Genomic DNA, 21,527 nt, shown 5'->3' with positions numbered 1-21,527 from the left:
TTTTTTATGTTTTCCCGTAAACCATGTTCTCTGGACTTGTATTATTAAATGTTGTAACATATTCATGCTCGACCGTGTCCACGTACCGTTTTATTACCAAATTATCCCCACGTCCTGTGTGACATATATGTTCATTTGTATTCACACCTCCACGCTTACCAAACTTCACCAGCATGCGCATCATACTCATATTGCCACTACATAATTTCGCTCCCCAAAAAACTTTAAAAATTTACGCACTGCCGCGCTGCGGATGAAAAGGAAGGTAAGCGGTAACCGAAGAATGCTCATAAACCCGAGCTCAATAATTTCCTTTGCGACTAGGCGTTCCTCTTGACCCTTGCGCGAGCCAGGGCGGATGTCACGGTGAAGGTCAGTCTTGTGTCGTCCTCAACGGGCAACCCATGTGTGAATGCATCACATGTAATGACGTGTACAAGCCAGTGTGTACTGCAGACGGACAAACTTTCAAGTAAGTTCAATTATTCTGTAATAATTAGATGCAAAATCCTTAGCGTACATTTCGCTCATTTCTGATTACAATTTGCGTGCCCGAAACTGGATCTATTAAGTCAGCCTGTGTTAGAGTTACCAACTTTGCACTGACTATGGACACAGTCGTGTTTAAAATGTTTGTATAATAATAAGTTAACTAGCAACGTCGCAGCTTTGGCGAACTGTCTAATAGTTAATGTATAAATCTTATTGCTTACTTGCAGGAGCGCTTGCGAAGTCCACAGGCATAATTGTCTGTCGTCAGGCGACTTGGTGATAGCTCGTCACGACGGACCATGTGGTAAGTGTATTACCCAACATATAAGTTTACGTTTGATATTTGTACTACATAGTATTGTTGCTTGTGTGGCAAAACGAATACAAACGAATTAAACCATCGAGTTTCAGGCCAAAATACTTTTAAACTTTTAAGCAAAAATTGCAAGTTGTAACCTTTTTGCACCCTTTTTGAAACCCTTTTCTAAATTGAGGATGGACTGATTCAATTTTAAGGATTTAAAGTCAAGTCCATTTGATCCGAAATGCTGCCATTATATTACTTTATGTAGAGGACACGTTAATTCTATTTCAGTCCTACTTGAATCATGCGGTTTGACCCACCAGGCATGTCAATCTGTCACAGTCATATATCAAAGCAAAACCGCTTGTACCAGCTCCAGCCTTATACACTAAACCACACAAACCAAATATCTTACAGTGAGCGAATGTGACGGAGTAATTTGCGCACCGGGTGAGCAGTGCGAGGTGAACAACGGCGCCGTGTGCGTTTGTCCGACGAAGGTGAGAATGCATTACGTTGTTTGTTGTACTGTGCCATGCTCCATACATCTAGTATAGACAAAACCTTGGTTGTAAGTTATGTTAATTTGAGATTAGTTCCAACATGTGCATTGAGCAAACACCAGATACCCTGAAACAGAGCTTTTTTGAGTTAAGAAATTGTGCGTCCCACTATCGCGTTAGCTTGGCTACGCCTTCCTAGTTTTTGCTAGTCGAACATGTATTTTTCTACACTGATGAATCCTACTTGGACAGCAGGCGTAATGTCGGTGAATAAAAGTTATGTTTATTTGTGCCAGAAGAACAGGTTAATTTAAATATATTTTTTTTAACTATGTATATATGCTAAAACTTCTATAATTTAACAGGATTAATTTGATTTCCACAACTCGCCACCATAAACTCACCAATACTTCAATGCCGGCTCCTATTTAAAATAAGCACCATTACCTTGCAGTGTATCGCCGCCCGATCTCCGGTGTGCGGAACAGACGGAGTGACGTACGATAACGAGTGTGAAATGGTTGTTGCCGCTTGTAAGAGTCGACGAAAGGTCACTGTCCAATACGCGGGAGAGTGTGGTAAGTGCATGCTTGTACGGTGTATGATTCATACCCAACTCTTTTGAAGTTGTGTTTGATTAAACGTGTGGTTTAATGATATATGATGTAAAAGTTTGATTGCACACCAATGTTCAACTGCCAGGCGAGCGTAAAAAAAATTAAAACAACATTTTAGTGTGTTGCTTATTTAGACGAAACATGCCTTGAATAGACAGCCATTAAAGAGCAACCGACTGATTTGTGCCCTAAAATCGAACGTTTTACTAAATATGGTATCCACCTCGGTACTTAACGTAACATTAAAAATCGCGTCATATGTAAACCATACGTACCTTTGCGGGAACCGAAAATATTGTGCTCTGCATACAAATGCCATAACCAATTCGCCACAATGAACACTCGGTATCCATAGTTGTGTATTGACTCGCAGACGACGGAGCTCCCAGTGGAGAAGGTTCTGGAGCCGACGACGGTTGCAACTGTAGATTAGGAGCAGTTTGTGTGACGACGTTGGACGACGAGGATACTTCATGCGTCTGCGACATCTCGTGTGAAAACAGGTGAGTGGCAAATAAACCACAGTTTTTTGAGTTGTTTCTGCATATGTTGTGTCTAATGGTCTCACAAGGAAAGAATGGCGGGGTTGAAGTGTGAATGTGTATTTGTTGTTAAATAGGTCATGCTGTTGGCATGATTCTCCCGCAAAAAAGTGAAGGTCGCCATGTGCGAGATCCTTAACAAATACTTGGTTACATTTGATCAGAAAAATTACATTGGGAGATTCGTGTTGGTGACCTTTTAGAATACGTAACTTTTTTGAACATGTCACTGCACTTTGTACATGTTGTATCAACCAAAACTTAACACAAATGTGTGTAATAGTCCACCGGGGGAGAAAATATGCGGATCCGACGGCAAAACGTACGGGAACGCGTGTGAATTGATGAAGGCGCAGTGTAACCAGCAGAAGATGATCAAGATTACATCAAGAGGATCTTGCGAAGGTTTGTTAAAATAATATTGATTCCCTGTCAATTTTTACTGCAGTAAAATCCGATACCCGAAGCTCCGTTATGGTTTTTACTTGTACTACTTTGTGTAGGTAACTAACGTTCACACGTATGTATTTTTTGCAGCCGCTTGCCGCCAGAGTCAGTACAAATGCTGCGAAGACGGCGTAACTCCGGCCAAGGGACCCCTGCGATCCGGTTGTCCTGGTAATGCGACTAAATATAAACCATTGTGTAATAGATTTGAAAGTATGGAAGGTTGATGGCTGTAGAACGCCAAGCCATTATAAACTGGTATACTATTAGAAAATAACACTTTTGTGTGCTTAACAAGTCCCCGCAGAAGTTCTTGTAATCGTCATTTTTAGGTCATATCTATAACGCCAAATGAACCGAAAAATGACGTATCCTTGCTATCTGCCGGCATAACTCACAAATTGTTGTGAACTGGAATCAACCATCAATATTTCTTCTAGAAAAGTGCAACTGTAACGAGTTTGGTTCCTATGAAAAGACTTGCAACCAGACAACTGGCCAGTGTGTATGTAGACCTGGTGTGGGAGGCCTCAAGTGCGACAGGTGCCTGCCTGGATACTGGAACTTCGTCGCCGTCGCCAACAAGCAGATAGCGGGGTGCATGGGTGAGTATAATAGCGTTTGAAGGCAGTTTCAGCCTTGGAATAGAGGGAATGTTTGCAAAGGGTTTGACGTTTTGGTTCGATTTGTAGCATACCGTTTTTTTTTTTTCTGATTTCCGTCTGTATGAGAATGCTGATAGGAAAAATCAAAAACATTTATCACTTAAATTACATAAATAAATGTACGAAACTGCTTGTTTTACAATTGAGCAAACCTTTTAACTGCACATCTTCGAATACCTTACCTTTCGATAGTTAAGTCCCTTCGTGGTATCTTCAATGATTTTCGACGGCTAATTTTTTCATTTAAATTCAGCTAAGAGATCATTTTCAGTGTAACTTTCTGTATGAATTTCCGATATTACGCACTGTCTTACGATCGCATTACGTTCTTGTCGCGTTTAGCCTGCCGCTGTAACCCACTTGGATCCACTCGGGACGACTGCGACCAGATGACCGGAAGATGTACGTGCAAGGAGAATGTGTCTGGAACCAAATGCACTCACTGTGTGAACGGTGGAGTGGAAACTTGGATTACCAACGATCTGTGTGAACAAGGTATTGCCGCCCACCGTCGCAATTCTTGCTTGTGTCTGTCCAAGTTCTTTTGCTTTGCCGCTGATTGGATACTACTCGCACAATTGCTAGTATTTACCAAGCATTTTGTAGCGTTGGGAATATTTGCCATATATTCGCTATGCAAATAGAATTCGCCATACGTTTGTCACAAAAACAAGAAGACAATTTCGTGTTTTTGCCAAATTGTTTCGTTTAACCACGACACTGAAGAAGTATCGCCAGATGGCAGACGGAACGTCGGTTAACATAAAATCTACGTAACTTTTATGCCAAAACTACAGGTCTTTCAAAATTACAATGTCTGACAATGACAAAAGAATTAATTTAGTGTAAACCATTGTCCATTTTGTAAGTGTTGTTATTTAACCACACGACAACCTGTTCACAGTGACCCAAACTCCGACCTCCTGTGGTGATTTAAGTTGTCGGGCCGGACAGGAGTGCGTGGATAACGGAAGCGGCTCGTTTGAGTGCAGATGTCCCACACTGGCAACTTGCAATACCTTCAATGGCGGCAATGTAAGTCTACGTCTGGCACTTTAGACAAAATGTTGTATTACAATTGTTTCGTTGGCTACATTTTATATTCCTTTATGTGAGAATGCAGTCGGGATTTTTATATTCCTTCGAGCATTCTTGAGACCTCTAATCCATATTCCAAGCGTACTATGTACAAGATAAATAACAGACCTTTATGAAAAGAAACACGTCCCCAAAAGGGATTAGTGTCATCATTATTTTCCAAGTATCTCGAGACGCTTAATTACATTCGAGAATCACCCTATACACCCCGTGTGCTATATTCCCAGTAATTCCAAACACCTTTTTGATCTCACATGAGTATTGATTTTAGAATGTCGCGAACCAATTCTTCGGATCATAATAATCATTTCAAATGCTTTAAATTTTCGGCTTTTTGAAAGCATCTCGTTTTAACGCTCGCTCTGTTGATTTTTTTCATGGATTCTTTGCTTTCCGCTTCAGTGTTCAGTTAGCAAAAAGGCAAGTTGCATGCAATCAACCAAGTTTCATTAGCTCAGTAGTTACTAACCTTTATTGGAAAGTATTGCGATGAATTAGTATTTAAATCACATGCATTGCATTCCCACGACGATTCCCGTGTGCACAAATGATTGTGAATTTTTCTTTTGATTTTTCGGTTTAATTTCAACGATTTGGTTCTTTGATTGTGATGCGGTTTAAAAAAGAATCCAAACTCATCTATTTTGCTTGCAAAAACAATTTGATACCACAGTCATTTCATTGGGCTTCTTCCCGACTGCATGCGTTACTTTCTAAATTACAAAGAAACCTCCACAGATGTGTCTTCTTTTTACGCAAACCTATCACGGGTACAACGCTGCACCTTCCACTGACTTACAACACGTAAATTTTCACTAATTTTTATGCAGGTGTGTGGAAGTAACGGCATCACGTACGCTGACGAGTGTCAGATGCGCGTCATCACCTGCAAGTCAGGGATCGACGTTCAAGTGGCATCGGAGGGTCCTTGCATAGGTAAGACCCATGGTGAAAAAGAGATCAATTGTAAATCGCCGTTGTTTTTTTTTCACATTAAATTAAAGGCTTTAGCCCATGAAAGTATAATTTCGTCAAAAGTTAAAATCAAACCAACCTGGAGACCAATTGCTGCCTTATTCTACACTGGGCTCCTATCTGGTGGCTGTTTTTGCTGGCAAATAAAATTAATAATTACTTGTTACATTATGCCTGACAACCATACTTGTTCAACGCATGGCTTATCGGTTGTAACGTTTTTCCAATCTTTAACAGACCATTACGAGCCCCTGGAGGAACTCCCTACTCCGCCAACAACAACTAAAGTTACCACGACCAAAGCCACCACCACAACCACAACGGCAGCCCCCGTTCCTCCAGAACCCACCTCGGAACCAGAGACCCAACCAACGCCTGGACCGGAGCCAACACCGGAACCCGAGCCAGAGTCGACCACAGGTGGAACCACCTCGATGGATCCTTCGGCCCGTCCGGAACCGACTACAACGACGCCGTTATCTGAATCCACAGTTAATGAGGAACACTTGGTCAGCGCGGTACCGACGGCCGAGGTGGAACCGTCTTCGGAACCGGAACCAGCGACGGATGGCACTGTATCGACGACGATCGAATCTTCTCCAACAAGTACTACGGATGAAACAGGTTGGTAGTATTCGAATACCTGATACCGGATTTGTCGGTGTGCAAAGAAGGTTGCTTTTCGGACAGGTTTAATCCACATTCAATCACGTAAAGTAAAATTACGAAAGCTGTTGTCTGTTACGGGAAAGTAAATCTGAAACAAATATTGTATGGAGAGGTGCAGACCGGGTGTACACACTGTTTCGACCTGTGAGGTGTCATCAGTGCAGCTATATGACTGTGGCACTGCGCTAGCTTTTACACTAGCAGGCACACAGATTTCTACTTTGTGGTACCTTTCGGTCAACAACGATCCAAAAATATTGTATGTTTTTGAATTTGGAACAATCCTTATTTTTCTTGTCTCTTCGTATTCCATGCCATGAGAATTTTCATTGTTTTAATAGGAAGTGGATGTATGGGAGATGATGAGGACGGATGCAACGAGGGCTCTGGAGAAGAAGAAAGTGATTCCGCCTCCCAGGTAACCCATGCACAGTCAAGCTAACGAGATTGTGGACCGCGCATCTTTACCATGACAAATTTAACTTCTGTAATAAGGAAAATGTGTGTGATACAACCCGAACGTCTGATTTTGGTCAAAGTTTGCTTGGGTTTTTAGGGTTTGGACTCAGTTCATCGATGTTGGAAACACCAATACTAGAGATGGTTTATTGTACCATTTTTTTCCCATTTTCAATGTTTGTTAGTTTTCAATCAGGTGAATATGGGTCCAGCAGTATCAGCAAAAGACCTCAAGCAATTCCAGTACAACCGTAATGGAAATGAATTAACCATCAACATAGGTTTCCATATACAAGGTATAACGTTTCTTTGTGTGTCGCAGAGCTCCACTGAAGAGACCGCAGCCACCACGACGGTCAAAGCAGATGACACAGACGAACCGGTTGAAGAAATTGGTGAAAAACCAACGCAAGGTACTTGGCTTTATATTGGAATGTTAAGCTTATGTTCTCCTGATGCAACTACCAGCGTCCTAACGCCTCTTGCAGGCCTTCCATAAACGAACTGTTCTGTACTAAACAAATGTGCGAATATTGTTACCAGCTTATTGCCATATTCGCACGCAGCCGCTGCTATGCATTGTCCTAAAGGAGAAGGGGAGGGTTGTATTACGTACAAATCATACACACAGTCATTAGTGCTCTGAAAGCAGCACGGCACAGTCACGACGTATCACCTTGTTACTTGTCTCATACCGTTATTATATCGTTATCACATATTCACATCATACAGGCTATGTCCTGCACATTCAAATCCTCATATCCTTGCTTCCTAAGTGTAAGTATGCACAGCCTTGCGGTCATGGCCCGTTCGTACCCTTGTCGTTGTACGTTATAAGTGTTGCTTGCCTCGGGAATTTCACCGTGATTGTGTCGGGCGTCGTTTATTACCTTCTTTTTGATTGCCTCGTGAATCGAACCCACGACCTCCTGCTCACGAATTCCAACGAAACCTACCCTGACTCTCTTTCAAAGCTCTGACCGCTTTATGTTCAATTGCGCTTGTATCCATATCGCAGCGCCTCTTATGTTCAATGGCACGGCTGACTTTTACAAGGCTGGAGATACGCGGACTTACTACACAAAAGAACTGGAGGACGCTTCATCCGAACTCTTCGGAGAATACAACACCTTAATCACCTCCCAGGTATGACGTCGACTGTCGATATTCTTTTCTATCGTTTAATAATCGGTTTCTAGTGACGTTTTCGACGTCCGCGCTGCATCGAAGTTTTGACAAAGGCTGATTAACGTGAAAAGTTTTGTACGTGTTTTTTTGTTTTTTTTGCACGTGTTAACAATTTGTTTTACGACTGCAAAATTACATTCGGTGAAACTCAAGTGGGGTCGCACCCTATAGGTTTCAAAAGCCTCCGACTAATCTCCATGGGGCTTGGTGGACCTTAATCAGAAAAAATGCATATAGCAAATCCCAGAGAAGCCAATTCTCAATGGTTATTAGTACCCTGGCAACATAAAAACACCATACGTTGACGTATACGCAGGTAATGGAGCTGGCGGAGGCTGAGGAACTGCACGGCAAAATCATGACGTTCAGCATCAAGAAAATGGATCGCAAGAATTACGGCTTCTTTTACGGAACGGGGGTCAAGGTGCACTTTGAACTGGGTCTCGCCCCGGGCACCGAACCGTCCAACATCAAAGCGACGCTCAACCGTCTCTCGAGCAAAGATTACTCGTTCGAAACCCTCGCCCCAGCAGGTATTTGATGCCCTCACAACGCGAAAAGGTGGTAGTGGATTAGGGGAGTTCCCGCTCGGTACTTTTTTTGCCTTTTCCCTTTTTTGCCTCGTTTCTTGTATTTTAAACGAATCCGAATCTATTGCCCCGCGGTTTTGTGCCGCTTCCTTGTTACGTAGCTCAGTAGCGAAACAAGGATTTAACTGGTTTATTAGTAAAACGTCTTCCTGCAAAAGGTCAAGATAAATTACTTCACGTTAAAGATCCAGACCAGCGATTTCCAAAGTGGGTTCCGCGGAACTCCAGGGTTCCATCGCAAATTAGTGATGGTTCCTCGAGTCACTAACTGGTTTTCGGCAAAAACGCTGCATGTTCGTTATAGGTCATTGGCCATCATGTTTTTGTGGCTTAATGTCAGCCTAAACAGTCTTGCAGGGTTCCGCGGACAAAAAAGTTTGGGAAACACTGATCTTGACCTAACCTGTACAGTATTTTAACGTTACACATTACTCCGCTGTAACATTCAGCATATAGCAAACGTTTGGTAACAATGCCTCTGCCATCATCGCCCTGTAAATTCCCATGGCTTGTAAAGCTCCTGCGCCCGAGCGATCAGGTGGTTTGCACGTAGGAAAACTTTGCATTTTCTGGCACTTTAACTTCTCCGTTCTAAAGCCGCCGTACTCGCATAATTATTTACCGTTTATATATTCGTTCTTTTCCCCGCAACTGCAAATGATCACTCATCACGTTTTGTTCATTTGATCGGGATGGGTAAAGAAACTCAATTATATTATTCAGATAATCAGATTTAAGAGCATTTTTGTAGTTCTGGATGTTGATAAACCACCATATATGGGAGGGTTTTCTTCGGTTAAACGTACTTTGTATGAATCAGTGCCACATATGCTCCCCACAAAGCATCCAATCACTTTTTTCTGCTCCATTGAGTCGAAAAAAGTTTCCGGGACCAAACCATCAAAAAAACGATGGAGTTTCGAATCTTTTGTTTTCAACAAGATTCGATATTCAACTTTGCCCATCCCCGGATCAAAATCGAGTGTGTCATTGTTCGCCTTCCATCATTCCTTTGCTTTCACCATCAAACATTTTAGCCCAAAAAAGCAACAAGAGACCAATAAATTGATGTCGGTCTTTTCCCCATCGTGTGTGCGAGAAAGCGTGCTGAGTTAATTCCAGTGCAGTGTATTTCGCAATGTAGCGCAGAAAGAGGTTTTATTTCTGCGCTTTGTGCATGGCTTCAATTAACCCGCATCTAATGCTTCTGCTTTGCATTATAGCTTTACATAGACCTAATTTGCGTCCGCCCGAATCGATTTGACCGAGCATGCTTCGGTATCGTTTGTGTGCGATTGCTTGTTTCTTAATGTGCGCGGTAGTTCGGCAAGTGTGGATCTAATTCTAACTTCTGGTTTGTCTGTTGTGTGTTTTGGGTAGCGTATATGGGGTGAACGATGGTTTTACCGTGAGTCGCCTGAGATTGTTTCTGCTGATGACTTTTAATTGAACCTCCGCTCTCAAGAACGGGCAGTGTGCAAACCTGATTGTAACTGATCTCGGTTAGTTATACGAGGCTACTGGTAAATAATGCGGTCATCGTTAATATAGGTTAATAAAATGGAATAGAGCATTTGGGATTGAAAGATTTTTTAGAATGGAATCATCGTATATTTATTACATGTTTCGTATGCTAATATTGAACACCCAGCGCTTTAATTCAACGTTGTCATGAAATTCTTGGCCTAGCTATCGAGCGTAGTGATATCCTTAGCAGTTTTGTCATTTGTTTGGTCTGTGGCCTAGTGTGTGTGTGTAGCTGATGTCAGACATGTGGACGCCTCGTCCCTTCGCCCACCCACTGCACCGCGCGAGGACGCCCGAGAGCGGAGGTATAGAGCTTCTCGACGCTAAGGGGGCTGTGGCAAATTTGAGTGATTACAAAACCCCTGCCGCCTGGTGCTTAATTCCTGCAAAGGTATTTATCGATATGCATACAACGCACCGCGAATCATTTGCACGAGCGTTCACAATAATCCCTGCACAGCCTGAAATTCAAGCACCAATCATTCGCCGTTCTCCCGCCAAATTATCACCCGCACCGCTAATTAATCTTCCCCTGATTCCGCGTGATCCGTCGATTTCCCGCTGCCCGTCGTAGTGCTCCCGTAGCCGCTTCAACCCCGCAAAAAGCATAGCTCCATTCCACATTTTCCCCACCCTCGTAAACTCGCGAACCTTTTCACTAGCTGGTGTCAATAGCGTTACCGCCATTTCCCCCCTTTCCTTATTCCTATAAAATGCGCTTCGCCTTCGCTGCTGCATCACTGCTCCCTCTCCGCTATTTATCGAAGTTTTAGGCCGCAGCAATCGCGGTAGAAGTTCCTATTGTAACCTGTAGAGTAGCCCAAATGCTACAGAAGCTTTTTGTACTTGCTCGTAGACGCTTAACGCAGTTTTAAAACTTTAATTTTTGCAAAGTAGCTGCAGTAAAGCCAAATAGGGCGTCGGGCGTTTCTTATATCTAACCACTGCAGAGGAAAGGCCTCGCCGAAAGGGCAGGCCATGTTTATAAAGCCAGCAGTTAAACTCAAATTTGCCACAAGCTGACTTTGGTCGTCTAAGCACACCAGTGCGACCCAAAGTGTTATGTGCATCTTGGTTTGTATCAGAGCAAGGAAATATGTTCCAACACGATTGGCCCTATTCGCCGATGGATGGCGCTGAAGAGGAGCTTGAAGGTTTCGGCGGGTTCGTACCGGATAACAAGAGAGCTTGTAAGTATACAAGAAGTGATTGATTGATCCTTGGATGTGTGAGATGTACGGTTTTATGGGTGTGTCGCGGGCGTGTCTCCGTGATTGGAGTTTACGACGGAATCTGGTTGATGCGAGTTTGGGATTTTCGCGCGTGCGTTTGATCGCGTGTGTATGATTGATACAACGATAAGGAACTTTGTAACAAACGAACAAGTACTGCCGTGTTGTGTTTCACGGCGTTTGTGTTTGTCCTATGTGAGATTTGCTGAGCATAACAATGTTTGCTGTTACGGATCTTTCTCCGAAATGAGAATTTAAACCACGGTAAAGTACGCATGGTTGTATGTATGTCCTATATTAACCTGCGATCAATGTGTACTAACCGCATCCATTTAAGATCAGTGTGTTTGTATATAACCGTATATACGCTCTCATGCGCCAACTGCTTCATCTGTTTGGTTCCATGTGTCAAACTTCTGTTACATTTTTTGCGTCTTGTAGCCACGACTTTACAAACGCTTAGACGAAACGGTTCAGTCGTTTGTATCGCAATACTCAGCGCTCGACATTTTGTAAATGGATTTGAGCTGTTTTCTGTTTTAAACCCGTCTTTTGTGTCTTGCAGCTTCCCCATCGTCCGAGACATCATCAGCGCATGGAGGAGGTTGGTTTATCAGTTGTTTATTTGCTCTATGAACGTGTACGAGTTTCTGTGTAAACCTGTTTTTATTGCATTACTGGTCTTCTCTGATAAAGTATTGACAAAAAATTGAACCCGGGGCGTTTCGTTGGCTATGATGACGTACCTCGTGCTTTAAACCGCTATTTGTTTTGTAGCTTCTCCATCAACTTCAACGGACAAGGAAGGTGGGTTACGTGGGTCAAAACTTTGCACATTTACATTAAACACAGCAAAATAATACCATGTCCTTACTGCACTAGGTTGAGATATAACGGTTTTATTCAAAAATCCCTTCAGTTGTTTAGTTTATTGTTGTTTTTGATTAATTTTGCTCATTGGTCGTTTTATCTGTTGGCAGACACCTTGAACTTGTTATTTCTGCCTTACAGTTGTTGCATCTCCGGACACCATTACGACTTACGAAGAAGGTATGTGTGTTGATGCTTTGACCAAAATTTGCTCATTTTCTTCATTAACCTCGTACGAAGATAGGCAATAGAAGTGACCTGTTTTGTGCCTGCGATCAGGCGCTGTAGTTGAGGATAGGAAAAAATATATTCGCAAGCATGTGTTTACTTTTGCGCGCGTTTATTTCTTTGAGGGAAAGTTCGGTGTGTATTAAAGTCTGGTTTCTCGGCGACGCTGCGGGTAAGTTTAATCGGCGTTTACCAACTGTTTACGGGTTTAGGTGCTGTTGACTGCAAACTTACTTTTTAACAATAATTCACGCACAATCGCTTGCAATACTCAGTGTAAGTTAAACTTAAAACTACGTAATTTGTGACAAAGTCGCTGTTATTTCACAGACACTGAATGGAACATTCCTCAGTTTGGGGGTGCTTCGTACGCCGAGTTTCTCAGCATAGCAACGGTTTCCGCCACTGCTATCGAGATGATTTTCCGATCCTTCGATTCCGAGGGCTTGCTCTTCTACGCTGGAACCACGAACAGAGATAGCGATTTTATTTCGCTCGCTATAAACAAGGGCTACCTGGAATTCAGGTAACTTTTCCATCGTTTTGAAGAATGTTAACTGTTAACTTTATTCGTTTAAATAAAATTTCAATCTAGTTATGAATGCCAAAGCTATTAAGCTTCTCATTGAGTAGACGCAGGTGCAGTTGAGTTAGAAACGTTTGCTCAATTAGAAGCATAATAGCTTTGGCATTTATATTCAGATTAATTAAATCTTTTTGTTGTATCAAAGTACATTCATTCAAACAAAATGTCATACCCTGTAATGATTTCCTCTGTCATATTTTGAGCACGATCGGTAGAATTGCGTAGGTTTCTTCATGTGTTAAATCCAATGTCGTGAAACGTACCACAGAGCGAAATATATATTCCAAACAACAGTCAGGCTGATCGTGTTGTTAAAAGCTAGTGCTTTTTGCGTGCATATTTCCATTACGGAAGTTACACAGCGATCGCTAGGCCAGCATCTGTAGTCTATGCTTCAGATCACAATTTTTCAATATTTGAAATCTAATATGACCTTGTCTGTTTAGGTTTGATACGGGTTCGGGTGCGTTGGTGTTACGCAGCAGGCGACCTCTTGATGACGGAAAATGGCATAGAATTGTTGCGAGACGAAACAGAAGAGAGGGAATGCTACAGGTTCGATTGCCGTATATAGAGCATTTGGTAGTTTAAAACGGTTTATGGGTGGACATTTCACCAAACCAATGGATATCTAAATGTCAAAACTTGCCCTGGCAATTTTTGGCTTTTCAAATTGCCAATCGCTTTTTTGCAGAAAAATACTTTTCACGTAACGTCGAGTGTCTTTATCTGACACGAATCCATTCACAAATTTCCTGTGGTTTCAGGTCGATGGTGACACCAACCCGGAACACGGGACTTCCCCAGGTCTGAAACGCGGTCTGAATCTCGATTCGAATGTTTATGTGGGAGGATTCCTCGCAGTCGACGAAAGCAGGTAAGTGTCGGCTGGTAAGAAATTGGCAATATTAACCTTCCCCGTTCGCCCTACACGATTTTTAATAAAATTTAAGGAATATATTTTGTACTGCTATAACTATTCATTCAGTAAGTTTGTGGTAACTATGACAACTGTGTAATCCACCCAATTTCTACCACGCAGAATTAACAACCTGGTGGGCGTGGAGAAGGGTTTGACAGGCTGCATTCAGAATGTTTCCGTCGACAACGACAACCTCGTCCTGAGTTCGTCCTCGCGCAATTGCATTAATGCCCACAGGTATAACTTCTGTTGTTGTTGCTTGGCGAAGCTCGAGTCTAACTTAATACAAGCTGTACGCGGTCTATTTCGGCCAGTTGGTGAAATCTTTTGAACATTAAAGTTGAAAATAAAAAAAAATTAAAATGTACAAAAGGCAAATATGCAAGACGTTATCAGACGTTATACAGCCTAATTAAAAAAAGCGTTGTCTTCCACCGATGGTAGGGAAGGTTCAGGCCGGGACGTTCTTAAGTGAATTTTTGATCTTCGATAAAATGCGGACGTAAACGGAGGTAACCCTTGGTCATTCGTGTTGTTGCAGAATCGCCGAATGTGGATCGTCGCCTTGCTTTCCGAACAAGTGCCGCAACGCAGCAAATTGTTTCATCACAAAACAATCCGAAGTTTTTACAAATAAGTGCGAGTGCAAGGGACTATTCGAAGGTAAGATTTTGATTTTCAGCTTGCTGCAGTATCAGGGAGGTACTTAGAGGCTGCATTTAAAACATGAAGACTTCGCGAAAACGTAGTGTTTCAAAGTGTCAATGTCAAAATTCTACTTCTACTAAAAGTCTCTCAAAGTAATTACGTCCAAGTATCGTTACTGTACAAGATTTAGAAGGAAAATCACATCTCACCAACGCTGATCACATGTCATTCTTTTTTCGTGGAAGTCCAGTAGAACTTTAAGCTGCACAAATCCCAAAACAGCTCCATTAATTCATTAAGTCAACAAAACTTTCTGTGATTTCTTGCCACGAATATTAGCCCGGTTTTTACAACGCAGGCCCAACGTGCGAGAGACCGGTTACCAAGAAACGGATTGACCCCTGTATCACCCACCAGTGCCACGACATGGCTACCTGCGTACCAAGCGACAATGGCGATGGATACACCTGCCTTTGTCCCCCAGGGCGGTCTGGGTCGCTCTGTATGGGCGGTAAGGAGCTTCCTAATCCTATTTCGAAGTTTTGCGTACATACAGTGGAGAAACTTAATACATAGTTTTGTAAACAGAACCCGGTATTGAAATGAAAGCTTTTGTTTGTTATACGTGTTTAGGATACTTATACCACCGTTGAGACTACATGGTATAAGTATCTGTAGAATATCTGCCTTGTGATCGACGACGTATCGCAACAGATTTGAAAAACGCGTTAGCTCCCGTTGAGATTCTAGCTTGCGTCCATTACTTAACGAACTTATGCACAACCGTTTACCTGAAGGTCTTAGGCCTAAAAAACAAATACCATCATAATTCATGCAGCCATTTTATAGGAAATCTACCGCAAAAAAAATATTTATTTACGTTTCTCGTATTCTTTCAGCCGAGGCGCGCGTCGGTGGACCCAGCTTCATGCCAGCCTTCGCGGAAGATTCCTACCTCCAGTTTGACCCACTTGGAAGTGATGTGGCTGCGTCTATGACTGTCGAAGTCCTCTTCTATACGAGTCAACCGAACGGTAATAAAGTTTATACTTACCACTGCATTTTGATATGTCCTTCGAGAATTGTCAGAAATAGAATGGATCACTCTGGTTGTCAGAACAACAAGGCCGGTCGCAGAATATTCGAGGCCTTTTGGCAACAACTCATGCCATCATCAGTTTAACAAAATGTCGTGGCTGGTCTAGGTTTATTGTTACATGATGTTAATTTGGATCAGCCGCTCCACGAATACATAGAAATCATACTGGTGTTGTGGTAATTCTTCCTTCCTGTACGCAGGCTTGTTATTCTACAACGAACAAAAGAAGACAACAAGAACTAAGAGAGATTTCGTTGCACTCAACGTTAAAGACGGTTATCTCGTATTCATGTACGACCTGGGGCAGGGCATGGCTAAAATAAGGTGTGTGAAATTGACAATCAGCATGACTCAAGTACTTAACTTGAATCAGAAAAGCATTCGTTGTGTAAATACATTTTGGTGGCATGTTGCAACTTGACACGTGTCTTCAGGAGCTCTTTCCCGATCACCATGAATGAGTGGCACGTGGCACGCCTGTCCCGTGACAACAGACATGGAGAAATGAGAGTCGACAACGGCCAACCCGCAAAAGGTGTCTCCCCGGTAAGCTTCAGTTCATTTTGTCCGTGACGTCGCTTGTTTCGGCCGAACCGGGATTCAAACCCGCGCTATCCAGCTCACACATACTGTCCCGCCAACGTATGCTGGTGGCTCCATTACCAGTGTGATAACTTAATAAATTGTTGCCTATTTAATTTAGAAAGCGCGCACGACCGCTAAAAACAAGGTAACCTTGCCTGTCGCTTGTCCGTTGTTGACATTCACGTCTTTTGTTTAATGCATGTTAACGTCGTACCTTCAAAACATGTGTTGTTCCCAAAAGGGTCTATGTCGTAAAATATATTCGCAGTGCTGTGTTTTTGGTAAAGGTGCATAGTTTTCTTCCAAGCTAAACTTTTTTACCTTCCGTTTTGCACGCTAGCGGAAGTGGTATTGGAAATACAGGGTAGGTGACGCGAGAGTTCCTATGTCGAAAAGATTCACCCAATTTTGGCGTTTTAATAATTGCGATCTTTTTGTTGCGTTTAGAATCTCCACTCCGAACTGAACGTGGATCAACCTCTTTATCTTGGGGGAGTGCCCGATTACACGAAACTACCCAAGGCTACTGGCATCACCACAGGCCTTGTGGGGGCGATACAACAGGTTAGTAATATAACCTCTATATTGTAATCATTACAATGTATTCATGTTTGGTTGAGGTAATGTATGGGTTTTGCATCACTTGTACAAACATTCGGACACACTACCAATGTGCGTGACGAAAGGGTTGGATCTTTACTGCGTGACACAGAAACAAATGGAAGTGTACATGGCTGACTGTATCACGCCGTTTTTATCTGATATTTTGTCTGGTTAGCCTATTTTAAACATTTTGCAGACTAAAAACTGAACTTATACCATGGTGAACCGACAACACCTATATAAAGTCCAGTTTAAACCTTACCTAAAAACAGTCTTCAATAAACCGTTCCGACTATTCCCGATACAATTGTTGTTCTTTAAACGAAAGCTAACAACGCGATTCATGTGCTTACAGTTCGAAGTGAACGGAATGTCTCTTTCCCTGGCACCAGGAGGTGGCGTGGAAGAGTACAATGTACAACCGTTCAACGCACATGCATGCTTTCACTCACCCTGTGAAAACGGCGGCACCTGCTACCCCAGAGGGGCGGAGTTTACTTGTATGTGTGCACCGGGATTCGCCGGCAGTCGTTGTGACATACGTAAGTGCTTTGGGATGGTTTGACCATTTTTTGACAATCCCTTGCAGTAATGGGATCTTGTATCCGCCGTATTCAGTCTTTAAATCTATGTCAGATGTTCGTATGTTTTTTTGAATAGAAAGAGATATCAAGTATTCAACTCACAGCTAAAGATTTTACACCAAATTTCGTGGCCTTGTGACCATAAAATTGAAAGGCCTTGTTTGACAATTTGATGTCGTTTTGTTACGAGCAACTGAGTGATGTTTTTGGATTTAGCCGAAGTAGCTCCAAATGTGGTAACATATATTTAACGCTATGACGACAAACAGTCACTATGACAACCTAAAAAAAATGCCTGATTACCCTCATTTCCTAGGTGTTTAAAAATTTACGAACTGTTTCGATATCAACTCATTTTCATCTTCATAGGTCGTTTATCTGGGACGAATGTGGACACCATACAGAGAGATGAAGGGGAGTCTGCAATTTACTTCGACGGCAAATCCATCTCAAAGTACAGGAATGCCGTAAAGGAAACGTAAGAGAGGTTTTATGGTTGCACGTCATCGCCTTTCCAAACTTAGAATACGACATATGTCCTCGTATGCATTTCTGTCGAAGAAATTCTTGGCAAAAAAACAAAACACGCAGATAGAGTTATGACGTAGTTTAGTTGGCCTAAATCTCTTATTTTTCTCAACGCAAAAGGGACACAAAGAACAATTTCTTCCCCACGTAAGTATTTGTCGTAAATCACCAATCACCATGTTAAGTGTACAGCTATTTACCATGTTAAGTGTACAGCTATTTAAAACATCATTATAGTTTATCAAGTAGTTGTTACATGAGCTTATGAAACCATAACGAACTCATCACCAATCACTGTATTTGGTGTATGCGGTGATTTAAAACATCATAGTTTATAATTATTTGTTGCAAGACCTGATAAAAGTTTTGAATTGATTGTAATTTATTCTCTTTTCGGTGTTAACAGGATCTACTCCCAAATGTAAGAAGTGTGATTGTGAATATATTAACGTGTGATTTCACCATCATAAATCATCTCACTTTCTTCATTCATTTATCTTTTATTTCTTTTGTAGAAAAGGCCATAAAACGGCCTTATCTCAACTTTTTGACAATAATTGATTCTTTAATGGCGGTCATTCACAACTCAAATTAAATGAAACTTTAACTCCTCAATGTTCAACACGATATTCTTTTAAAACTTTATTCATTTGATGTTACATTGGGCTTGCCAAGGGAGCTCGCTATATCCACACCTTTGTTATTTTCATGGGCATGGATTCCATTTCTTCATTTCCTCGCCATGTGTATTTTAATAACATCATGTTAACAAACTACATCGGCATTTCAATGTTATATTACAACTGATTTTGCTTTGAATGTCAAATCGTTTTTTAACGCGCGTGCATTCGTTTTTGTTTGTTTCAAAAAAGATCAAATTTACAAAAATAAACAGTGCTAAACTTTGTAAACTTTGGAACCAATTTCATGCATGGTTTGAAACAACAGTAACGGTGAATTGCGTATATGACAGGAGTCGTGCCGCTCGACACAACGTCTTTGAACTGGTGGTGCGGACAACAGCCCACCACGGTCTGCTCCTCATGACCGGCAAAGCGATCAACAACCACGACTTCTTATCCATTACAATAAGCGACGGTCGAGTCCACTTGCGGTTCAACCTCGGCTCTGGTCCCGCTCACGTGATTTCCGAAGAGCGAATCAACGACAACCGTTTCCACGTGATCAAAGTCGAGAGGTAGAAATTGACGTTTGCGGTTGTATGGATTTTTGGGTGTGAAACACAGGGGCGTGTTTTTTTTGAGAACCGCGAGCATTTGAAGTTACCATATTGAATGTATACAAGACTGGGATTGGTAACTATAGAAGAATTTCTGAGAAGATTGTTAGTTTGAATTTTTTTAGATTTTGCAATGCGGTATAAGCGAGGTCTTATTGCTGTTTTTAAGTAATTTCTGGCTAAATTATCCTCCAAATAGCTTCGCATACGGTAATCTTGCGCGCCGAAGCAAGGTTAGAGCAATTATCATCCCTTCATTTGAATAAATATATTTTTTTTAGGGAATTCACGACGGCTTCGCTCCAAGTTGACAACGGTCTACCACAGGCTGTCTCATCCCAAGGAAAAACGCGCGAATTAAATACAGACGGATATGTTTGGATTGGTGAGTATTATATATTTGAAATGCATATTTCTTTGCGAATATTTTCAATAGCTGTGTTGGAATAAACCTAACTACACGTAAAGTTTATTTTGATACCAAATCAATCAAATATATATACTTACGCTTGCCATTTGTTTCAGAAAACTTTTCCCCAATTCCTAAAAAAATACATATCTCTGTCAAACAGTTGTTTCGCATTTGCAGTTTTCCGCCAAGTTCACGCTTCACATTTTTCATAACCATGCTCCTCTCTCTGTTCCAGGCGGAGTTGATTACAGACCCCGTGGAGTTGGGCACTATAAGTCGTTCCACTCTTTCGTTGGTTGCGTGTCCAGCTTAAAAATTCACGACGAAGCTGTCAGCCTCCGCGACGACGCCCTAAACACGCCCACCCTGCGCTCATGCCTCGACCGGTGACCCCGCTGAAACGACCCGGACGCGATGTGACCGCGCTGCTCCGGATTTGCAATTTTTTCAGGCGCCACCATTCACTGCGACTGTGTCGAATGTTTTTGACACTTTCTTTGATCTTTGAACCCGTCTGTGACAGTTAAAACGTTACTTTCGCGTGGTACATTCGTTGTTCTGTAGTATTAGATCATGTCGTCTTTGTACTTCACCATACATTTATGTCAAAAACCACAGTTAAGCACAAACCAAGAAAAACGTCGCCTCTCGTTGTTCGAGTAGTTACAATAAAGGATTTGTCTATAATTTTCCATCCACAATTTTCTATTGGTAGGTACTGAGACCGAATTCCCCGTTTGGTACAAACACTTTTATCAGCGCCACAATTTACTGTTCATTACAATCGGAATGCGTACGATTTTAGGCGAGTTTATTTCACTTTTTTCGCACGTGATCTGTTCCCAAGGTTTGTTTTATTCTGACGTCAATATTTTCTTATTTCGTTTGAAGTTTTTCTGTGAATTTGTGCAGCGTTTTTCTTTTCGAAGCCGTTGTCTGGAGTTGCGCAGGTGCGCGTTAAATTCTGTGGTGTAACGCTTTTGGCACTGAGCTTATTTGAACAAGCTGAATGTGTGCAAAAAAAATCTAGATCAAGTTTAAAAATGCTATCATCAGATTAGCTGGATAGGATTTTATTGCTGTTTTATATTTTTATGACTTTTGCTTTCATAGATTTTTAGAAAATGACACTAAGCGTAAAAATAATAAAAGTAACGTTTAACTTCCTGCAAGTGAACAGCAATTCCGCATCCCACTGCGAGTCACATGAACAAGAAGAAAATGTGCTTGCAGGCTCTTCTGAGTGTATATTATTTATTGCTTGTCGACATCGGCGATCCAATGCCATTTTTTAGTTGCGCTTTGTTATGAAATTCCTTCTTTCTCACTGTATCGCCTTCTGTAACGCCCGTGACTCGAGAATTGCTCTGTCTGTGTGGACGCTGCAGCGTGGCCTATAATCGTGTTTCAGATTGCAAGCAGTCCACATTTTAAGCACTATTTCACCAATTGTGTTTCTTTTACATTGACCCACATAGAAATCACGCCAACAATTTTTCAACCAGTCCGCGATCCAAAAGCTCGTGCGATTTCGATGCTTTGTTTTTTTTCCTTTGCGATCGCACACATCAGCATATGTTTATATTTTGTTTAGATTATTTTTTTCAGCGAAGCCGTCGTGTTCGTTGATGTCGTCATTAATATTACTAGCCCCATTGTTATTGTTGTAATACAAATGACACCACAATTTGTCGTCATATCAAATAGATGCCATTTTGTTGTTTGCTTTAATAAATAGTATACGTATTCAACTGTCGTCAAAACATTGATCATAGGCAGGTAGACCATTGGAATAGTCGATCACTCAAGTTTAGAGGTTCCATTCCTGACAGTTAGCACAGTTTGGAACACTGGAAATGCTTTGCCATGTGTCTGTTGGCCCGCGCAACTGGGTGGACACCGGTTGTCCAAAGC

At 41.8% G+C, this 21,527-nt stretch overlaps 1 protein-coding gene across 5 annotated transcripts in view; it reads left to right on the top strand.

Annotated features, from left to right (window-relative positions):
• Nucleotides 1-21,364, top strand: part of LOC145915865 (agrin-like) — a 53,352-nt gene extending 31,988 nt beyond the window's left edge. For 2 of the 5 annotated variants that reach the window (XM_083002759.1, XM_083002757.1), the window contains 36 exons: nt 325-472; nt 720-796; nt 1,214-1,296; nt 1,754-1,877; nt 2,290-2,419; nt 2,742-2,863; nt 2,996-3,076; nt 3,346-3,510; nt 3,913-4,065; nt 4,475-4,605; nt 5,499-5,604; nt 5,881-6,267; nt 6,654-6,730; nt 7,094-7,184; nt 7,790-7,917; nt 8,276-8,492; nt 11,162-11,266; nt 11,874-11,912; nt 12,086-12,115; nt 12,320-12,358; nt 12,737-12,932; nt 13,439-13,547; nt 13,760-13,869; nt 14,035-14,151; nt 14,456-14,577; nt 14,921-15,073; nt 15,462-15,596; nt 15,862-15,985; nt 16,096-16,207; nt 16,694-16,810; nt 17,205-17,391; nt 17,803-17,911; nt 18,368-18,382; nt 18,935-19,159; nt 19,483-19,586; nt 19,849-21,364. In XM_083002759.1, coding sequence (XP_082858885.1) covers nt 325-472; nt 720-796; nt 1,214-1,296; nt 1,754-1,877; nt 2,290-2,419; nt 2,742-2,863; nt 2,996-3,076; nt 3,346-3,510; nt 3,913-4,065; nt 4,475-4,605; nt 5,499-5,604; nt 5,881-6,267; nt 6,654-6,730; nt 7,094-7,184; nt 7,790-7,917; nt 8,276-8,492; nt 11,162-11,266; nt 11,874-11,912; nt 12,086-12,115; nt 12,320-12,358; nt 12,737-12,932; nt 13,439-13,547; nt 13,760-13,869; nt 14,035-14,151; nt 14,456-14,577; nt 14,921-15,073; nt 15,462-15,596; nt 15,862-15,985; nt 16,096-16,207; nt 16,694-16,810; nt 17,205-17,391; nt 17,803-17,911; nt 18,368-18,382; nt 18,935-19,159; nt 19,483-19,586; nt 19,849-20,003 — 4,523 coding nt within the window. In that variant the 3' untranslated portion in view covers nt 20,004-21,364. The remainder of the gene's footprint in view (nt 1-324; nt 473-719; nt 797-1,213; nt 1,297-1,753; nt 1,878-2,289; nt 2,420-2,741; nt 2,864-2,995; nt 3,077-3,345; nt 3,511-3,912; nt 4,066-4,474; nt 4,606-5,498; nt 5,605-5,880; nt 6,268-6,653; nt 6,731-7,093; nt 7,185-7,789; nt 7,918-8,275; nt 8,493-11,161; nt 11,267-11,873; nt 11,913-12,085; nt 12,116-12,319; nt 12,359-12,736; nt 12,933-13,438; nt 13,548-13,759; nt 13,870-14,034; nt 14,152-14,455; nt 14,578-14,920; nt 15,074-15,461; nt 15,597-15,861; nt 15,986-16,095; nt 16,208-16,693; nt 16,811-17,204; nt 17,392-17,802; nt 17,912-18,367; nt 18,383-18,934; nt 19,160-19,482; nt 19,587-19,848) is intronic. The other 3 variants (XM_083002760.1, XM_083002758.1, XM_083002761.1) reach the window with 3 other exon arrangements.
• The last annotated feature ends 163 nt before the right edge of the window (nt 21,365-21,527 follow it).

The sequence above is a fragment of the Ascidia mentula genome, chromosome 1 (assembly GCF_947561715.1).
Source record: "Ascidia mentula chromosome 1, kaAscMent1.1, whole genome shotgun sequence".
Lineage (NCBI taxonomy): Eukaryota > Metazoa > Chordata > Ascidiacea > Phlebobranchia > Ascidiidae > Ascidia > Ascidia mentula.
Note: the sequence above shows the minus strand (reverse complement) of the source record. Positions and strands in the feature narration are given on the sequence as shown.